This window comes from Oryzias melastigma, linkage group LG11, assembly GCF_002922805.2.
Source record: "Oryzias melastigma strain HK-1 linkage group LG11, ASM292280v2, whole genome shotgun sequence".
NCBI lineage: Eukaryota > Metazoa > Chordata > Actinopteri > Beloniformes > Adrianichthyidae > Oryzias > Oryzias melastigma.
Window position 1 is genome coordinate 25607106 of NC_050522.1, and position 19520 is coordinate 25626625.

The window sequence follows — 19520 nt, forward strand, 5'->3', positions numbered from 1 at the left end:
TAATTAGCCAAAAAACTGGAAACATTTCTAAATTAGCAACAAAAAAACAGCTAGCATAATGCTAAAATATTAGCTCAGCTCTAAATTAGTAAAAAAAAAACTGGAAACATGACTAAATTAGCAAAAAAATAAAACGTCTAACATAATGCTAAAATGTTAGCTCCAAATTTGCCTAAAAAACTGGAAGTATTTCCAAATTAGAAAAAAGAAGAAAAAAGAACAGCTAGCATAATGCTGAAATGTTAGCTTAACTTCAAATTGGCCAAAAACGAGAAACATTTCTAAATTAGCATAAAAAAGAGCTAGCAGAATGCTAAAATGTTAGCTTAACTCGGAATGTGCCAAAAAAACTGGAAACATTTCTAAATTAGCAAAAAGAAACAGCTAAAAAAACAGCTAATTTTAGACTTGTCACCAGATATTTAATTGTTTTATTACTTTATAAATCATTACTTGTGTGAAGTCAAATGACTTTTTGGATAAATAAATCTAAAAATAAACAGTCTTTGAAAATGTGTTTGCTGATTAAAAAGTAAGTTTGTCAAAGTGATACTATATGGAAGTAGTGAACAAATCCTTCCACGAATCAATCATCTGAATCCTAAGATGTTTGGAGAACTGCTCCTCTAAGGGGCACTAAATCTCTACGTCTGTGAGGGCAAACAGTCAGAGCTGGAATCCTTCGGTCGGCAGCTCCCATCGGTAAACAATTTAGTAATTCATGCATTTCCAAGAGCCCACAGAGGTCAAAAGTGACAGAGGTTGAAATGTTTGCAGTCATTTAGAGGCCTCGTCATCGCTTCTTGCTGTTAAAGTCATCTCTGGGTCAGATGGAGCTCTGTTTATGTCACATTTTTGTATATAATTCAGAAATGAGTTCAAAGGAAAATAAATGTATGTTCTGATTTCATTTTATTTGTGGAGAGAGATATTCATAGATGTCTCCCATGCTTTTATTGAAGAGATGAGGCTCTGCAAACGGACGCCTGCAGACGTTTGTGGAAGCTGTTAGCTGCTCTATCGAACACAGACTCTACAGTTACAAGAAGTCAAGGTGTTGCTTTGAAGCCTCCACACAACCTCCCGATCGATAGCTGTCACTTCAAAGCAGCTCAGAGTGACTGACTAAATACGTGGCTGCTAATAATACCGTGCAGCTGCTCGCTAATGTGGAGGAGCGGAGGCGGAGCTGCTGACGGGTCGGACGCCGAGCGCACAGAGAAATGAAGGGAGGACGAGCTGCCGTATCACGTTTCTGTGTTTGGCTTCAGCTGGGTGGGCCGTCCAGATCAGTTTAAATAAGCCTCTGCATCACGTGTCAAAGTCAAGGCCCGGGGGCCGGATCCGGCCCTGCAGGTAATTATATTGAATTATATTTTGGACTATTGTAGCAACTACTCGTATTTTTAGGCTATTTTGGAGTTTAGCTACTATTTCAGATACATACTAGCTGTTTCAGCTTATTTAGTCCTTTTTCAGTTTTTAGGCTATTTTGGAGTTTAGGCAATGTTTCAGCTATATGCTAGCTGTTTTGGCTAATGTAGGTTTTTTTTTTAAGTTTTTTGTGGCTATTTTGGAATTTAGCTAATATTTCAGATACATTATAGCTGTTTTGCCTGATTAAGGCCTTTTTCATTTTTTAGGCAATTTTGGGTTTTAGGCAATTTTCAGCTACATGCTAGCTGTTTTGGCTAGTTAGGGCTTTTTTCATGTTTAAATTAATCTGAAGTTTAGCTATTTTTTCAGCCACACGTTAGATGTTTTGGCTAACCTCAGTTTTTTTTTTATTTGTATTTTTTTTAGGCTAATTTGGCATTTAGCTAATATTTTATCCGGTCTTCAGCTTTAGCATTCTCAGCCTCCAACTTCAGTGATTTCAGCTATCAACTTCAGCATCTTCAGCTATCAGCACCAGCATCTTCAGCAGCCAAATTCAGCATAAAGCATTCTCACTAGCATTATCACAGGTAATGCTGTATATCTAGTTCATAATTATGTTAAAAAGTTAAGGTTTTAAACTTTTAAAATGTAGTTTTAGAGTGTTCAATAAGTGTTTTATCCTGTTCGGTCCGTGACCTAAGGTGTGTTTTGGATTTTGGCCCCTTGTTCGATTGAGTTTGACAACATGACGGTGGGACCCCCACAGTGAGCACAGGGGGGTGCCCTTGCCTGTGCCGCCTACAAGGAGGTACGTCAGTGTGGAAGTCACCTCGGGCGGCGCCCCACACAGGCGTCTTCAGTGAGGAGTCGAGATAAGGGACTCATTACAGCGAGTATCGACATATCAATCAACTTGCCATTATTCCTACATTCACCATCAAATTATGCTAATCCTAATTACTTCTAGGGAAATGACTATTCTTTATCTGCTAATTGTCAGGATTGTTTGGGGTTTCCTGCTTACAGTATCCAGCATTATTTGCACCAATATATCCATTTTTCACATTCTCCTATTTGGCACTAATGATCCCATTTTGCACCCCGTACAATGGAATAATAACGCCCTAAGTATGAGTAATGAATCCGCCACAAGTTGGAGTGAATTACAGAGCGCACGGCAATGCGCCGTAATTGTTTGCGTCCTTGTGAGTCGCGCGGCGACGCCGGTCCTGCACGCGGATGATTCATCTGATTGGTTACACGTATGTTTATCACTCAGACTTTGCATGTAGTGGAGTAATGATGGTTAATGGTGGAGATAGATGGGCCATTCAGCGGGCAAGTATGCATAACAGCGCTGTAATATGACTCATATGATTAATGGATTGATTGCCAATAGTGACATTAGCTTTTCAAGAGTACTGCACAAACTTCAACTTTATATGATCGGAATGAGGCAGGAGAATTAATATCTTACTAAAATACTTAATGGAGAAATGTATATATATATATATATATATTTTTTTTTTTTTGTATACCTTAAATCAGGGGTGTCAAACTTAATCTCTCAGGGGGGCCAAAATCCAAGACACACCTTATTTTGGGGGCCGAACAGGATAAACATTTATTAAACACTCTAAAACTACATTTTTAAAACTTTAAAACTGTAACTTTTTAATATAACTATGAACTAGATATATAGGATTACCTGTGATAATGCTAGTGTGAATGCTGGAAGCTGAATTTGGCCGCTGAAGATGCTGAAATTGATAGCTGAAAAAGCTGAAACACTGAAGTTGATACCTTAAATCACTGGAACTGAAAGCTGAAAACGCTAAAGCTGATTGCCAGCTAAAATATTAGCTAAATGCCACACTAGCCTAATAAATAGGTTAGCCAAAACAGTTAGCATAAAGGTGAAAATAGCAAAACTTCAAAATAGCCTAAAAAACAAAACAAAAAAAGCCTCGATAAGCCAAACCTAGCATGCAGCGGAAATATTAGCTAAACTCCAAAATAGACAACAAAAACTGAAAAAAGGCTAAATTAAAATACATATGAATAATAAAAAGGCAGGAATATTATTCCAGAATAAATCAACTTAAACCTTAAATAACTTTCAATATTTTACTCTCCATAAAAATTTATTTTTTGAAAATTATACAAGTTAGAAATGAGCTCAAGATAACATCGGGTCTTTAATGACAATAAAATAAAATGATCTGGAGGGCCGGATAGAATTACCTGGAGGGCCGGATCCGGCCCCCGGGCCTTGACTTTGACGCATGTGCCTTAGACCCTGACCCATAAGAGCTTTCTGAAGGTGAAAAAAAGGGCAAACCTGAAATAGCATTTTAAGTTCATAGACCACTCAGCAAACATGTGCAGAGAAAATGTTCATGTACATTTCCTATGGGCGTGCTGCGGGCGATCGGTCATAGTAAACACTTATACACTTTTATGGCTGAAGTAAGTGAGACATAGGTTTGTCATCCTGATCTTCTTTTGGCTCCGAGGGCAGCATCCCGTCAGTAAGGTGCCAGTACTCGCACCTTACGACTAGAGTTTAGCGTAAGGACGCCGTTCAACAGTATTGCTGTTCCTCGGAATTGTGCGAAGTCTTGTTTATGCCACTATGCAAAATGGCAAAGAACAGAAACATTGTTTTACCTTTACTCACTAATTTATTTAAGATAAAAATATTAAAATGTCTTTTTAATTTTTAGTGGTTTCATGCTGGTGTGTTGATTTTAGGGGTTCACTCCAGACCCAGAAGAAATAATCTTTATGTTTCTCTTTGCTTCATTTATCCTGCAGCACAAACTAATCAGACTAAAAAAATCTACAGCTGCTTTTCACCAAGCAGAGTGATTGTAAAATGAACGAATGCTTATTTGGAAGCTCTGATTGTCTTTTTGTGAGCATGTGTGAGAAGACCAGAGATCATCAATCGTTCATCTTCGTTCCCACCAGGAGACATCTGCATTATCATGATTTCTTTCTTTTTTAAACTTCATCATTGTTATCAGTGCATTAGGAGAACATTAAAACGTCTTAACCCTTCACTTCCTGTGGTTCCATCTGCAAACACGGTTCTCCTTCAAGCCTTCATAGAGGAGGTTAGTCACAAACTAACTGTCACAGAGTTTTATATCAGACAGAACAGGGAATGAACTCATCAAGCTCGCTACCTGGATTTATGGCAAAGGCATTGGCGGCGGGCCGGAGCGGCCGCCTCATTGGCTGCTGTGGTATTTCCTGTCATCTTCTCCCGCAGGTGTGGAAGTGTCCTTGTCAAGACGCTGCAGCGGGGATCTACAGAGGGCAGAGAGCCAGGGCTCCAGGCCAAACGGGCCGCTGACGGCTCGACAAATTGATCCCACGCACAAACGAGGAATTATTCATCCGATATCGGAGCGACTTAGAGAGGCCTAAACTGGCAAATATATATGATCGCCAAAACTGGGTTTGCCAACACTGCAAATAACGATTTTAAGCTTTTATTCTTTCATTTAAATCAATTCTACTCTGTTTGTGTTTAAAGGTGTACAATGCTATAAAATAGAACGATTTATCAGCAGTTTTAAATCTTTAAATCTCACTCACATGAGAAACTGTTTTTATGGAAGACATATATATCAAAAAATAAGCTTAAATTGCCATTTCTGAGGACTTCATTCAAATCTTAAATCAGGAGCAGATTGAAAAAGGTCTTATTTGTGATGTAAAAAAACACACTGGGCGGGGCTACAAACTCCCTGCTCCGCCCCTTTTTTATGTATCCACCTGCAGACAAATAGATCCATGAACGTCTTTGTTTTCCTCGTCTGGATTGGAATCTGGATCTAAAGTTTGCGGCTGGATAGAAACGAAATAGATTTTTGCTGCACCGTTAATGTTAGCGTGAGGATGTGAGGAGCTGTAAGCTAGCAGGAGAGAGTGTAAACAGAGACCTCGCAGCTATAAAAAGACTCAACGACTTAGAAGTGAATTTTTAATGAACTCCTGCCACTCTGCAGAAACTATGTCCTGACAAACGACAAAGAATTTTGATTTTGGCTAACAACAACATCATCGTAATGAAAAGACGAGTAGGAGGGCTTGAAAAAGATGATCGGAGTGGGACTTTAACGATGACTAAAGTTGTAAATAATCTAAACAATTCCTCCAAATGATCTTCTAAGACTAAACAGATTCATTTTCTAGTGTCACTTGTTCGTCTTTCATGTAAACACATGTAATGAAACCTCTCCATGCAACTGGCTGGTCACTTACATAAACTATTAATAAGTCAAAACGCTCCTATTGGAAAGATCCGGACGGAATTGAATTACTGGAATTACAAGGAATGAATTGGATTATAGCAATCGTAATTAATTCATCTTGTTAGGATGTTTCTTGCTTTTTCTGGGGCGCATTAAGACTTTGGTTATGAATTCACTGTGTTAATTAAATGAAAACCGCATACCTGAAGGTTTTATGAATACCTCATAACTGAGTTATTAAGCTCAAAGTTCACAAAAATATGGCTCTACTTATTCTATTTTTATGGGCTCACAACAAAATTTGGACACTTGTTAAAGTTCCCCTATGTGACAATATTTTTTAATTAAAAAAAATGTTCCTAGTAGCGATTTAATTATGATTATGAAGTTTTAACCATAAAAAAGGCAATTTTTCATGTTGATCTGAAGCCTCCAAAATCTCCTCTGAGAGGGCGTGGCTTTTGGAGCTGAGGGGTGTGGCTCCGTGTCTACATATACATGGTAAAAACTCAAAAAACAGGATTTTCATTGAAGGGGGACTTTAAATAAAAACTAGATTTGTATTGGAATGTTTCTTTAAATTATTTTAACAGAATTAGTCAAAAGTGTGTTTTAAGGTGGAACCACGAGTTAACGTCTTATTCATCGTAATTGTTTGAACATAAAAACCCTTTTCAGAACAAAAACATGACACTTGATGATTAATAAACTAAAAAAGCCTCTAATAATGTCTCCTAAACCTCATTTACGTTGAGTGTTGGTGAGTCCAGCCTGTTTTTAGAGATTTGTATTCAAGTATTTACATAGTTGTAGAAATTCCCCGTAGAAATGACCTGTTGATGACTGTTTCAGCTCAAAGCAAACCTTCAAGTGTTTTTGAAAGAAGCTGTGAACGTGACTCTGAGGCCTGACGGGTGATAATTACGTGTTAAAACGTGAAAACCCAAATATAAAGAATGAAGTACACACATTTTAAGCTAGATCTGGTGCAGAAATATCAAAGCTTTGTCTAAACGATGAGCTTTTCTCTGCAGCTTCACACTCTGGTGGTAGAAGGTAAGCGGAGAAGTCGCTGATGTGAAAGTAACCGGAGCCGAATCGTTTGTGGATAAAGAGCGTTACCTTCACGCTCCTTCAGCTGCACCTATAGAGTCTGAAAATAGCCGTTCCTCATGTATTCTACATAGATTACCAGCTTTGGCTTTCAGGCCTGCTAACACTTTCTTCAATGCCGTTTTAGTCCCACTTGAGCTTTAGCTTGTAATAAGCAATGTAATCACGGCGTCGGGCTTGACGGCGCCACCTGCCAGCGGAGGGGAGGGGCTCCCACCGAAGCCGCATCAACCTTCAGTCGACTAGGAAGCGTCTTCCCTTTATGAGGACGAATCGCTGCGGTAAACAGCGGCGTGGCTCGTTCCTTTTGTTCAAGTCATTGATGAGGAACGCCCCCCACCCCCCCGCCAGGCCTCTTACTCGTTGCAAATATGATTTATGCCGTCCTTAAATAATCAAGGGTGGGATCATTAGTCAAGGGATGTGCAAGGAAAGAGCGTCCTGACAGGTCAGCAGAAGGTTGTAGCTCATGTTGTGGTTTTCCTGCCACCCAAGGGTGAGGGCCGGGATAAGAGATGGCCGGGGCCACGCCCTTTCAGCTGCCGGAGGAGCCCGGCAGGACATTACTCAGCCAACCAGCTAGAAAGTACAGAGGCCCTAAAAGGACATCAAAGTAAAAAAAAAACGGAAATGTTCTCCAAAAATCGAAGTAAAAAATGTTTTTTTTTTATTATCTGGTGTGCAACAGATAGTGACTGAAGAAAAACATTTAAAAAATTGAAGTTATTTTTTCATCAGGTACTATCCAGTGTGCACCAGATAGATTCTGCGGAAAAAAAAATTGAAGCAAAGTTTTTAGCTACTATCTGGTGAGCACCAAATGGCAGTTAAAAAAATCTAAAAATTGAAGTAAAAATGTTTTTTTCTTCAGTTACTATCTGATGCGCACCAGATAGTAATTGAAGAAAAAAAAATCTAAAAATTGTAGTACATTTTTTTGGCTACTTTCTGATGCGCACCAGATAGTAACTGCAGAAAAAAAATTAAGTAAAGTTTTCAGCTACTATCTGGTGTGCACCAGATAGTAGCTGAAAACAATTTTTTTAAAATTGAAGTGCTTTTTTTCCGGTTACTGCCCAGTATGCACCAAATAGTAACTGCAGAAAAAATAAATAGGCAAAAGTTTTTTTCCACTATCTGTTGCACACCAGATAGTAGTTGAAAAAAATATATATACAAATTGGAAGTAAAAATGTTTTTTCTTTGAAAAATTGTTTTTTTTACTATCTGGTTCGCACCAGATATTAACTGAAGAAAAAAAAATTGAATTAAAAATGTTTTTTTTCAGCTACTTTTCGGTGCGCACCAGATAGGAATTGATGTAAAAATTGAGGTACTTTTTTTTTCTTTTGTTACTATCTGGTGCGATCCAGATAGTAACAAAATGAAAAAACTATCTTAAAAATTTAAGTAATTTTTTTTCCCAGTCAGTTACTATCTAGAGTGCATCAGATAGTCACTGAAAAAAATTCAAAAAAAAATTAAGCAATTTTTTATTTAAATAAAAAAATAATAATCATAAAATAACTCTGGTTACTACTAACTAACTATCAGTTTTTTTCCACGTGAATTTTTTGTACTCCAATGTCCCTACAGGGTTAGGATCCTCTGAAGCATAATTCCAAATGTTGCGATGGCAGCTATGCGCTAACGTAAGTAAGCAGCGACTTTTGATGACATCATCGAGGCAGCGTCTGAATTTAAAGACGCTAATTTTCCACATTTCTCTGCTTGGTGGGCTGAATGGGGGGTTGAGAGAGGCTTCAGGGAAGAATTTGGATTTGGCCAAAGTGTCTTTCTGGGATTTGGAGCCAAGTGTTACTAGTGGTACGTTCAAGGACCGTCTGTTAGTAGAAGAAAGTAATTAACTATCTGATGCAGGACTGCCTTTCGCCAATAAGAGATGTAATGTGTTTTTACTGACTTTCCATGGAAGAAGGAGAATTAGGAGTACAAGTGCATATACAGGAGACGCTCTGCATGCAGAAGCAGCACAGGAAGTGCAGAGGGTACAAAAGGTCAGAGGAATGCAGCATTCATGGCCCGGCTTCTATTTATGACGATCAGACGTGGAGTCCGTGAGCGGCCGACCAACCCGACGAGAGCGGGTCCGGTGGAGGCCTCCGAGTGATTAGCAGGCGCTAACAAAGGCTGTGGTGTCATCCGGTGAGGTTCTGCACGCTGGATCCGTCCAAATCAATGTGATTATCTCTCAGCTATTGCTAATTAGAGCCATTAATGGGCAATGCCAGCAGGAAACGGCGCACAATCTCCCTCCTTCTCACTGTTTTTCTGGCACGCCTTTGAAGGAGCGCCGGCTCTTGGAAAAGGTCCGCCGCTGGCCGCACTTCAGTCGAGATCCTCATCTGCACATAATTCACTTTCAAAGGGCAGAGAGGGCGGCAAAGAGAATGCTTAATTGCGGCAGCCCGGTGTACAACATAGACAAATGTTTATATCTTGGCCTCTAATGAGAAACCAATAACGGATGCAGCAAAAAAAAAGAAAAGAAAAGAAAAGCTCTGGCTCCCCCCTCCCCCCTCCCCACACAAACACATGACAATGAATAACAGGCCGTTTTGGGGAACGTCACCTCATTCATCAATAGCTGCTTTGCTGGGAGTCATGCAATATACTCCGCTTAGGCACTGATGCACCGATCAATCTGTTTTTACTGAATGCAGCGCTGCCTGTGTTTCTCCATTACGGGAGAGGATGCTTCAGATTGTAATGTTCAGCTCCTGACAGGCTTTTAGAGCCCAACGCAGAGGTTGCATGAAAGTCCAGCAGAGTCACATCGATTCAAGACAGAAACGGTAAAAACGGGCCGATTAAAATGGAAATAAATCGATCAAGGATGTAACGATACTTCGTAAATCAGTTAAAAAATAGTTAAAAAAACTATTTAAACTCATCAACATGTTCATCGGTGCAGAAAATGAAAACATTCGTCTAAGTAGAATCACTGTGTGTGTGGGCACACCTGTGAGTATGTGCGCACCTGTGAGTATGTGCGCACCTGTAAATGTGTGCACGCCCGTGAGTATGTGAACACCTGTGAGTTTGTGCACCTGTGAATATGTGTGCACCTGTGAATATGTGTGCACCTGTGAATATGTGTGCACCTGTGAATATCTGTGCACCTGTGAATGTGGGCGCACCTGTGAGTATGTGCGCACCTGTGACAAAGTGTGCACCTGTGAATGTGGGCGCACCTGTGAGTATGTGCGCACCTGTAAATGTGTGCACCTGTGAATATGTGGGCACCTGTGAATGTGGGCGCACCTGTGAGTATGTGCGCACCTGTAAATGTGTGCACCTGTGAATATGTGCGCACCTGTAAATGTGTGCACGCCCGTGAATATGTGCACACCTGTGAGTATGTGCGCACCTGTGATTATGTGCGCACCTGTGACTAAGTGTGCACCTGTGAGTATGTGCGCGCACACATTCACAAGTCCGCACACTCGTGGGCTCTGTGGATAATGTGAACCTGTGTATATGTGTGTGCATGTGAGTGAATACCCGCGGCCCAGTGAGTGTGCACGTGTCGTGGACTGGCTGTGCGCTCTTCATCTGCGCTCCCCTTCTAGAAATTTCTCACAGCTCCTTCAGATTTAAAGGTTTCACATAAGTCAGACCCTCCACGATTTTCTGATGTTGCGATCCCAAATATTAACACAAATTCCGGCAAAGCCGAGATTTGTTCCTCACTCTGCTATGTTACATTTTCATCACAACTTTACTGTAACTTGACCAATCTACCATGACAACAGTACACTCGATTATTGTGGGTTTTTTTTACTAAACTTGTAAGAGTAAATGTTGCAGACGGCGGGATTCCTTCAAGACGTCCTTAAAGAGAACCTTGAGAGTTTTCTGCTGAAAAACAGACGCAGCTTTGAAGCGTCTTCTCATCTCCCACAATTCCCTGCGTTGGACCGTGGCGGCGGAGCGCCAGCCTCCTCTCCCCGCGGTGGAGGGAAGGCGAGCGGAGGTCCTTTGGAGGGCTGAGGTCATTTCCTCTGCCTCCAGGCGGTGACAGGAAAAATAAAACGTCTCCATCCCATCTGCCCTGCTTTATTTCACACGTTTAGGGGGCCCTGGTGGACACGGGGGGCAAATGAGCGGTTTGGGCTCCTCGCAATCCATTTCTGCCGCTCTCAATCCCCCCTCCATCTTTGATGGAAACCCCAAATCGCTGTTGTGATCCTACAGTAAATGCGGACGGGAGAGATATAAAGATGGAGCTGCTGTTACTCGCCGCCTTGAGCACTTTCAGAACTTCCTGTTTCCTGAACTCGAACACATCTACGGTGACACGTCCTTGTAAGAAGAGCGCCGATGTTGGCAGAGGAAGGGAAGCGGCCGAGTCCCCGCCGTACGCAGCGCCACTCATGCAGCCGCGTTGGGAAGAGGAGATGGATGTGAGCGGCGCTCACGCCGGCGTGCGTGGGAGAGTCACACGCTGCAGAGTGCAGCCGTGTGATGTGCTAGTTCAAACGGATGAGGAGAACAAAAGCAGAAACCCCGCCGCAGCGTGGGCGTTTGGGTCGCCATACGTCTGTTTGCTCAGGAAAACACACCTGACCCGTACCTGCCGGAGCCTCATTGGCCGCCGCCGTTCGTCTGAGCTGGTCTGCAGCAGCCAGACTTCACGCCCACACCGACGTTCTGATCCGACATGGTGACAGCTGTCCGTCAGTCACTAAACTTCACTGTTTATCAGTTTAATGTAGACGAGTCATAAACTAAACCTAAAAATCTCACTTCACCTTCATCTTCTTTGTAATCGTCTCCTGATTCTGAAATAAAGTTTATAGGATATGTAGCGGTGGGATAATATTAGTTTGGTTCTTTTCAATCAATCAAACTTGACTTTAGTTAATAATCACTATATTTAATAAATCAACTGTGACTAAAGTTAGTTTTTGTGTTTTTAATCAATGCATTTAATTATTTCTGTAGTTTAATAAATCTGAGATTTTTTTGTCTTGTTTTGTTCATGATTTATACAATCAATCAAAACAATAAAAACAAAGAGGATCTTTTATTTTCTAAAGTGACGTTTCATTTCAAAATAAAAGCAGGTTTTTCAGAGAAAGTCCTCAAAATTAACAGGAAATCAAGAAATACATTTGCAAACAAAATACACGAATAATTAATAATGACTTAAGAGTCAATATGAATGAAGGTTAAGAATCACAGGAAGCTTGAATAAAGAAATATGATGAAGACAGAATTAATAGATGTTCCTGATGGTGGACCAGCAAACGTTCTGCTTACCAACTGGTGTGGCAGGTAATAGTTTCATCTTCCTTCCTGAATCTGTTTTTTAAGAGTTTTTCCTTACCGGGAGTGAAGGTCTAAGGGCGGGATAAATAAATAAATATTTGAGTTATTTTTCATATTTTATGACTAATTTTCTGCATCTGTAAAATTACCTGCATGAACCCCAATGAGACAAATTTCCTTTATGATATCGATATATAAATAAAATTGAATTGAATGAAACTCTATGGAAGCGTTTGTGACTCATAATTCAAAATAAAAGTCAATACTGGAAATGCTTTTCATTTTCACAACGTAACTGCATCACTTGACTCTTAAATAAAATGAAAAAGCAATTCTCAGAACAGCTTTTTCTTTTTGTTTTTCCACACCGCTCATTCTGTAGCTTCAATAAAATTGCATTTGATATTTCATTTAAAAAGTTTCATGTAAATTTGTACCAAAACTCAATAAGACATCAAATTTGCAAATGAATATGCATTAACAGAAATGCTTTTTCATTTTCATAATTAGGTTGATTTATTCTGGAATAATATTTCAGCCTTTTTATTATTCATAATTATGTTAAAAAGTTACAGTTTTAAAGTTTTGAAAAATTGACATTCTGACAGCTTTTTGGACTATTTTGGAATTTACAAAAAAAAAAATCGGGCTATTTTGGAGATCGGCTAATATTTCAGCTACATGCTAGCTATTTTGGCTAACCTGAGATTTTTTTTTTTTTGGTTGTTCGGCTAATTTGGCATTCAGGTAATATCGTAGCTGGCTTTCAGCTTCAGTGTCAGCTATCGGTTTGAGCGTTTTCAGCTATCAATTCAGCATCTTCAGCAGCCAAATTCAGCTTCCAGCATTCAGACTAGCATCATCACAGGTAATGTTATATATCTAGTTCATAATGATGTTAAAAAGTTACAGTTTTAAAGTTTTAAAAATGTAGTTTTAGAGTGTTTAATAAATGAACATATGTGTGTTTTGGTTTTTGGCCTCCTGTGTGATTGAGTTTGACACTCCTGATTTAAACTAAATGTTTAAACCCTAAATCTAAACTCTGAACTCAGACTCTTTACTTTAATGCTAATAGAATAAATGTCTACAGAACCATAAATACACCATAATAGTGTATCTTGAGTCAATAATTCTTGTGTCTGTTTGCTGAAAATATCTCAGGTTTATGACAAAAGTTCAGCATCAGAACATGAACGGATGAATCCACTCGGAGGAAGTTTAGAAACAACAAACAAGCTCAAACAAAAGACCCAAAAAGTTTGTAGGAGTTCATCGAGTTCACCGCCGGCTTCGCTTTGTTTTCCAGTAGCAGATTGTGAATCTGGCTCTTTCCTTCAGAGATGACTGATCCTGACCTCCTTCCTGGCCCATCTTGTTCTCTCTGCTTTGGCAGACTTCTTTGAGCCAAACTGAAAACAAAAGTGCGGGGAGGGAGGGGCGCGGAGGCCAGAGAGGAGCGCAGCTCGCCGTGTGATGGCGTTGATAAGCCAACACGCTGACATTCAAACAGGTGTCGGGGGTCAGACGACTGGCAGCAGAAGATACGCCAGCAGTTTAGAGCCGTGTGCTGATTCACTCCGAGATCCATCAGTCTTCAGCACACCCGCGTGGGTCATTAACTATTAAATATCTGCTCACCTTTCAAGATGTACTGAGATGTACTGGAAACGGCGATAAGCTGTGGCGGCAGGAACCGCGCTCGGTGCTGTTCTACTTCTCCTCAACTCCTCTTTCAAAAGGAGGGATTTTCTCCTGAAGCCCGAGAGAGGATTCTACCTCATCGTATCCGTCTCCTTTCCACTCATAATTTGCTTTTTGGCGTCTCGGCGGCGCTGCCTACCAGGAGTTCTGTCTCTAAAAAGAACATTTCTAAGATTTTAATCTGGTATTTTAAACAGTAGATAATCTGTTTAATCAAAAGTATTGATCAGGAAACCCTCAGCAGTCAATATGGACTCAAGGACCAAACAGTTCTCACTTTTTTCTTCTTCAAGCAAACAATTTAACCCCAACCAGACAGTAAAAACTCTCAAATCTGCACACACTAAAATGTGTGAAAATAAGTAAATGTGACACAAAACAATGATGACATCACGGCGGGAGAAACAATAAATAAAAAAATATTTGGGCCAAAATCTATAAATCTATAATAGGGATCCAGAAATATTTCTAAATTCACAAACAAAACTAAAATATGTATTGGAGATATCCAAAGGAAGTTTTGAAATTATTATGGGATGTTCACACAACCAATGGTTTGGCGGCCATTTTTCACATTTTTAAACAATATAGGAAAATAAATGTTTCAAATCTTTACAATATTTCATCCAAATGCCACCAGGTTGAATCTACAACTACAACCAGAGTTTGGTTGACCTTTAACCTCGGAAAGAGGCCGCCATCTTGTATTTCCTTCAGAACACATTTACTAGTGACAAATTTAAGGGATTTCGATCTATTACCCCCTACCTCTTCAAGCACCATTGGGAATTTACTTGGAAAAAAATGTTGGAAGTGAAGATTGTAGATTTTGAACAGTGCTAGCGTAGCGATCTCGCAAAATTAAAAACAACAGAAAAGTCGCCATTTTGATAAAATAGGCTCTAATTAAATGTTCCCACCACATGGAAAAAGAAACTATTTTTTGAGTTATCTTCACTAAATTTAACACAAATGCCACCAGGTTAGGTCTACAACTACAGCAAAAGTTTGGTTGACCTTTAACCTCCGGAAGAGGCCGCCATCTTGAATTTTCTCAAGTGGACATTTATCAATAGCTACAAATTTAAACTCCTCTCAGGGATTTCAATCTTTCAGCTCCTAACTCCTCAAGCATCATTTGGTAGCTGCTTGAAAAAAAAATGTTTGAGACAAAGTGTGCAGATTTTGAACGACGTTAGCGTAGTGAGCTCACAAAATTAAAAACAACAGAGAAGCTGCCATTTTGAAAAAAAAGCTTTAAAAAAAGTTTTCACATCATGGAAAAAGAAAATTATTCCTAAAGCGATCTTTACTAAATTTCACACACATGCCACCAGGTTAAGTCTACAACTACAGCAAAAGTTTGGTTGACCTTTAACCTCTGGAGGAGGCCGCCATCTTGAACTTTCTTAAGAACACATTTAGCTCCAGCTACAAACTTAAGCTCCGTCTAGGAAAGCTACTTGGAAATAAATGTTGGAAACAAAGTGTTCAGATTTAGAACAGCGTTAGCGTAGTGACCTGACATGATTAAGAACAACAGAAAAGCCGCCAAACGCCTAACTCTTTAGGCATCATTGAGAAAATACTTGGGAACAAATGTTGGAAACAAAGTTTGCAGATTTTGAACGGTGTTACCATAGCAACCTCACAAAAGCGGCGTCCCCCTGTTCCTTGCACTTTTTTTTTCATCAGAATCAGTATTTTTGACAATTCTTCTACAAATGACGTCGACTTGTTTTTCATCCCCAGGTGACCCAAAAATAAAATAGTTGCTATGGGGATAAAACCAACAAAAAGTGCTTTAAAGCAGCCAGTGAGGGCGGGTCTAAAGAGAGTATACCGCCGTTCACAACTTTAATTTCTCATTCTTTGCCTTTATTCCTACGAATTTTATACGATCTTCTCACAGAAGACTTTTTATTTTTTCTACTTTCAAGAAAAGCATCGTTTATTTCCTTGAATGCTTTGACCTGGAAGACGCCTGTCAGGACAAACTCATCCGATCAGCCGGGTTAGGGAGACGTCGTCACCTTGAAGGGCCGCGCCTCAGAGACGGGAAACCACAAAAAGCAATTAAAAGTATGGATGGAACTTCAATAGCTCTTAAACAGCGCTGCAGGACACCTCAGGGCAGGAGCCACACAATCGTTCCCCCCTCCATCCATCCCATCCGCCCTTCCTCACAGCTTCTGTGTCGGTCTTCATCATTACCACTGCGACAGCTCGAAAAATGAGTTTGGAAACATGAAAATCGTGTGGCCACAGCGCTTAAAGGATGAGGCTGATGATGGTATTAAATTACTTTTTTTAATAGGACAGCTTGTTAGCCTCCTAATTGGTAAGTGCGTGTTTAAATGTGTAGTTCGTGTGCTAAAATCTGCCTGAAATGAGGCAAAAGTGGCTTCATTTCAAGTCTGCACAATTTAGTTGCAAGAAGCTTTCAAAATACTACCAGAGAGACGCGTTAACCATGTCAGCGGCACAAAGGAGTCGCTCCTTATCCTGTAGTTTTGGATCATTTCCACCCTAAAGCTCAGATTTACAACAAAGAGCAGCTTCTGCTGAGAATTACATGAAACATAGAGAAGCTGCGCTGGCGGAGAAAACAAAATCAAAGCATGAATGAGTGAAAAGCATGGCTTACCTTTGCACTGGTTGGTGTTCTTGTCCAGAATAGCCTTAGTTGACACTATTTTTCCGTATCTGTAGGAAGAGAGAAACAAATTCTGAGTTTGATCTTCGTTCACGTCCCGTCCTGAGCTTTAAATCTTATTTTTTCACGCTCATTTCCTTGCAACAAGCAATTTGCCGAGTTGCACGAATGTCAGAAGCCAAATCACTTGAGATTAATAACATTATGTGTACGGCTGCCTTCGCAGGACCCGTGACATTTCAGAGAGTCGCTGGACACTCGCAGAAGGTCTGGCGGCACACAAACGCAGTAAACGGCGTTTTTACGCGAGCTGCACGACATCTGTAACTCTGATGAATTCATCTCAGCTGTGAAAGCTGCTAAACGAACTGGAAGCGAAAAAAACAGACACAATGTGTAAATGATCGTACGCCTTTCTGCTCCTCGCCGTCTATTTTGTGCTAAACATGTGTGTGTCGGTGCTTGAACCATTTTAAAACTCCTGTTTATTCTTAATTATTTTATCTTTAATAATTCAAATCCCACTAATTCCCTTCTATAGACTGAACAAGGATTTCTCTGTAAATGTCTGCAACTCAAAGTCATAGCAGAGCCTAAAGGTCAAAATTATTACATCATTTGGAGCCAAAATGTTGAGTTTTCTAACAGAATACAAACATATTTATGTATTGATTCACAAAAGAAAGACTTTTATTGCTTAAAAGCGGCAAAAACACACAAAATAAAGTTTTTAATCTTAATTTTTGGTCAAAAATGGCTTATTTCTTAAAATATTTAATACCAAAGTCAAATTAAACACAGAAATGATTCATCTTTTAACATCCACTTTTTACAGCTTCACATTGGAAATCTGCCTAAAAGGAACGCAGAGGAATGAAGAGATTTGGGGAGAAAACTTGTTCCTGCTGCTGAATAATGGAGGGAACTCCAGTGGCTGTAAATGTGAAAGCTTTTTAAATTTAAGGCACTTATTGTAATAAATGAACAAAGTCCTTAAAAGTCACTTAACAATAAAAACGATGGTAGTTCAAGTGTTTTTATGTCTGTAAACCTTTCTATTCCCTGTAACTGAATGTTATGTGTTTCAGCTCTTTCTTGGAGATATTTCTTTAACAGGTTGTTGAAGAAATCTGTGACGTAAAGAACAAACTTTATGTTTTAGTTCCAACTCCTGTTACAGGTGAATACAGGTGAAAAACAGTCAAACCTGTATCGACGTGTGCAGGTGGGCTGCACAAATGTCACAGTCTTAGACCACTCAGTGAACCCGTGGAGAGAGAATGTTCATCTTTTTATCTATGGGTGTGCTGCGGGCGACGGTTCATAGAGAGAACTTCTACAAAACATAAGTAGGTGAGACGAAGGCGTGTCGTACAAACTTTACAATTTCTCAACGTCCCAATTTATTTTTATTTTATTGTTATCCACCTTGAGATGCAACATCTCATTATCAAGAGGGTCAAAAACACACAAATGAAAAAAAATATATATATATATTTAACTATGGACAAAAGACAACACAAACTTACTCGTACACAAAGCTCTCCTCTTTAACACCCAAAAGTTTGTAGATAAACAAATAAAATTGACTTAAATAAACAAAAACAAGTTGGAGATCTTAAGTATATGAGGAACTTGTATGGAGTTCAATCAGGATCTGCTTGAAGTGAATGAAAAAACAATTTGAAAATAATAATAAAAACAATAAAAAAATTAAAATGTGTTTGAAACTCAAAAATACATGTTGAAAACTTGAAGGAATTATTGAAAAGTTGAAAGAACAAAATTAAACAATAACAAAAATAATACTGAAAACTTGAAAGAAATATTGAAAGTATTGAAATTTTACTGTTTTTTTTTCAAATTTTCAATATATATTTTTTTCCTTGTAAAAAAATATTTTCAATCTGTTTTTTATTCACTTTACGCTGATTCTAATTTGACTCCATAAACTGATTTAGTTTGTTTAGTTTAATTTACAGAATCAGATTAAGAAAACTCAACGTACGGAGGACCCAAAAACCTGCACCACCCATTAGCGCCGGAGGAAAAACTGATGATTGGATACATCGATTAATCCATACAGTGAATTGTTTTATGAACTTTAAATGATCGAAAAATGTTTATGATTTAATCCTGGTGCTATCTTATGGGGTCCAGATGACCCAAGTAAAAACTGAAATTGTGGCGTTTCCATTAGAAGAATTTATTCTCGAAATTCCAATTTGTGAAATTTCAGAGTTAATGGAAACGCGACTATAGACATGTTACCGGTCATAACACCATGACCACATTTATTTATTATCGACATTTTACCAAACATACGTTAGAGCCGTAACATCACTGTTTACCAAAATAAAAGCTGAAGTCATGTGAAAGCTGTCACGGTAGCATTAGCATGTGACAATCGGCAGAATCAATCTGCTCATTTAATGACTGAAGACTGGCAGATGAATCTCATGTCCTCTAAACTCAGACAATCCACTTTGATAATCGGTTCATAATCAGATCGTCGGTGCCTGAAGATCCCAGCCCCTCCTACCTGTACGGGTCAACCCCATACGGCTAAACGTGTCTTTTCTCAGAAATATCCACGTATACAAGCTGTCTGTACGATGACACGTGTCAGATCTGCACAGAGAACCCTCCCTGTGTGTTGATTGCCCATCACAATGAGCAAACAGAAAAAAACAACACGAGTAATAACCCCCCCTCGTACACTATCACACACGCAAGCAAATGTTCTGTAGGGAAGAAGCAGTGGAGCATCCCGGCCCATATTTCAGCAGCAGGGGATAATTGTGCCATTTCTCAACGTGCGCCGGAGACTCTATTTACTGCACGCTGCGGTGGGATGGGTGGTGGATATGAACTGATGAGCTCCGAAAGGAAAACTACCATCTCACACGTACACACAGTAATACAGATACCACAGGAGTATACTTGCATACTCACGCTCCCGTATAATATGCACTTAGAGGAAGCACTCACCAATCAGCCGATTGTCTTCTTCAGCAGATGAAATAGACCATTTTAGCTATAGAGCTCCATAATCTACAGTAACAGAACAGGCCTAAAGTGCAACGTTTGATCACGCTGAGAAAGTA

General features: G+C 39.5%; 1 protein-coding gene across 1 annotated transcript in view; it reads right to left on the minus strand.

Annotated features, from left to right (window-relative positions):
• The window catches only part of LOC112162635 (RNA-binding motif, single-stranded-interacting protein 3), a 430787-nt gene that overhangs the window by 208247 nt on the left and 203020 nt on the right, over positions 1-19520 (minus strand). The window contains exon 5 of the mRNA XM_024298468.2: positions 16405-16463. Within this exon, the coding sequence (XP_024154236.1) occupies positions 16405-16463 (59 nt within the window). The remainder of the gene's footprint in view (positions 1-16404; positions 16464-19520) is intronic.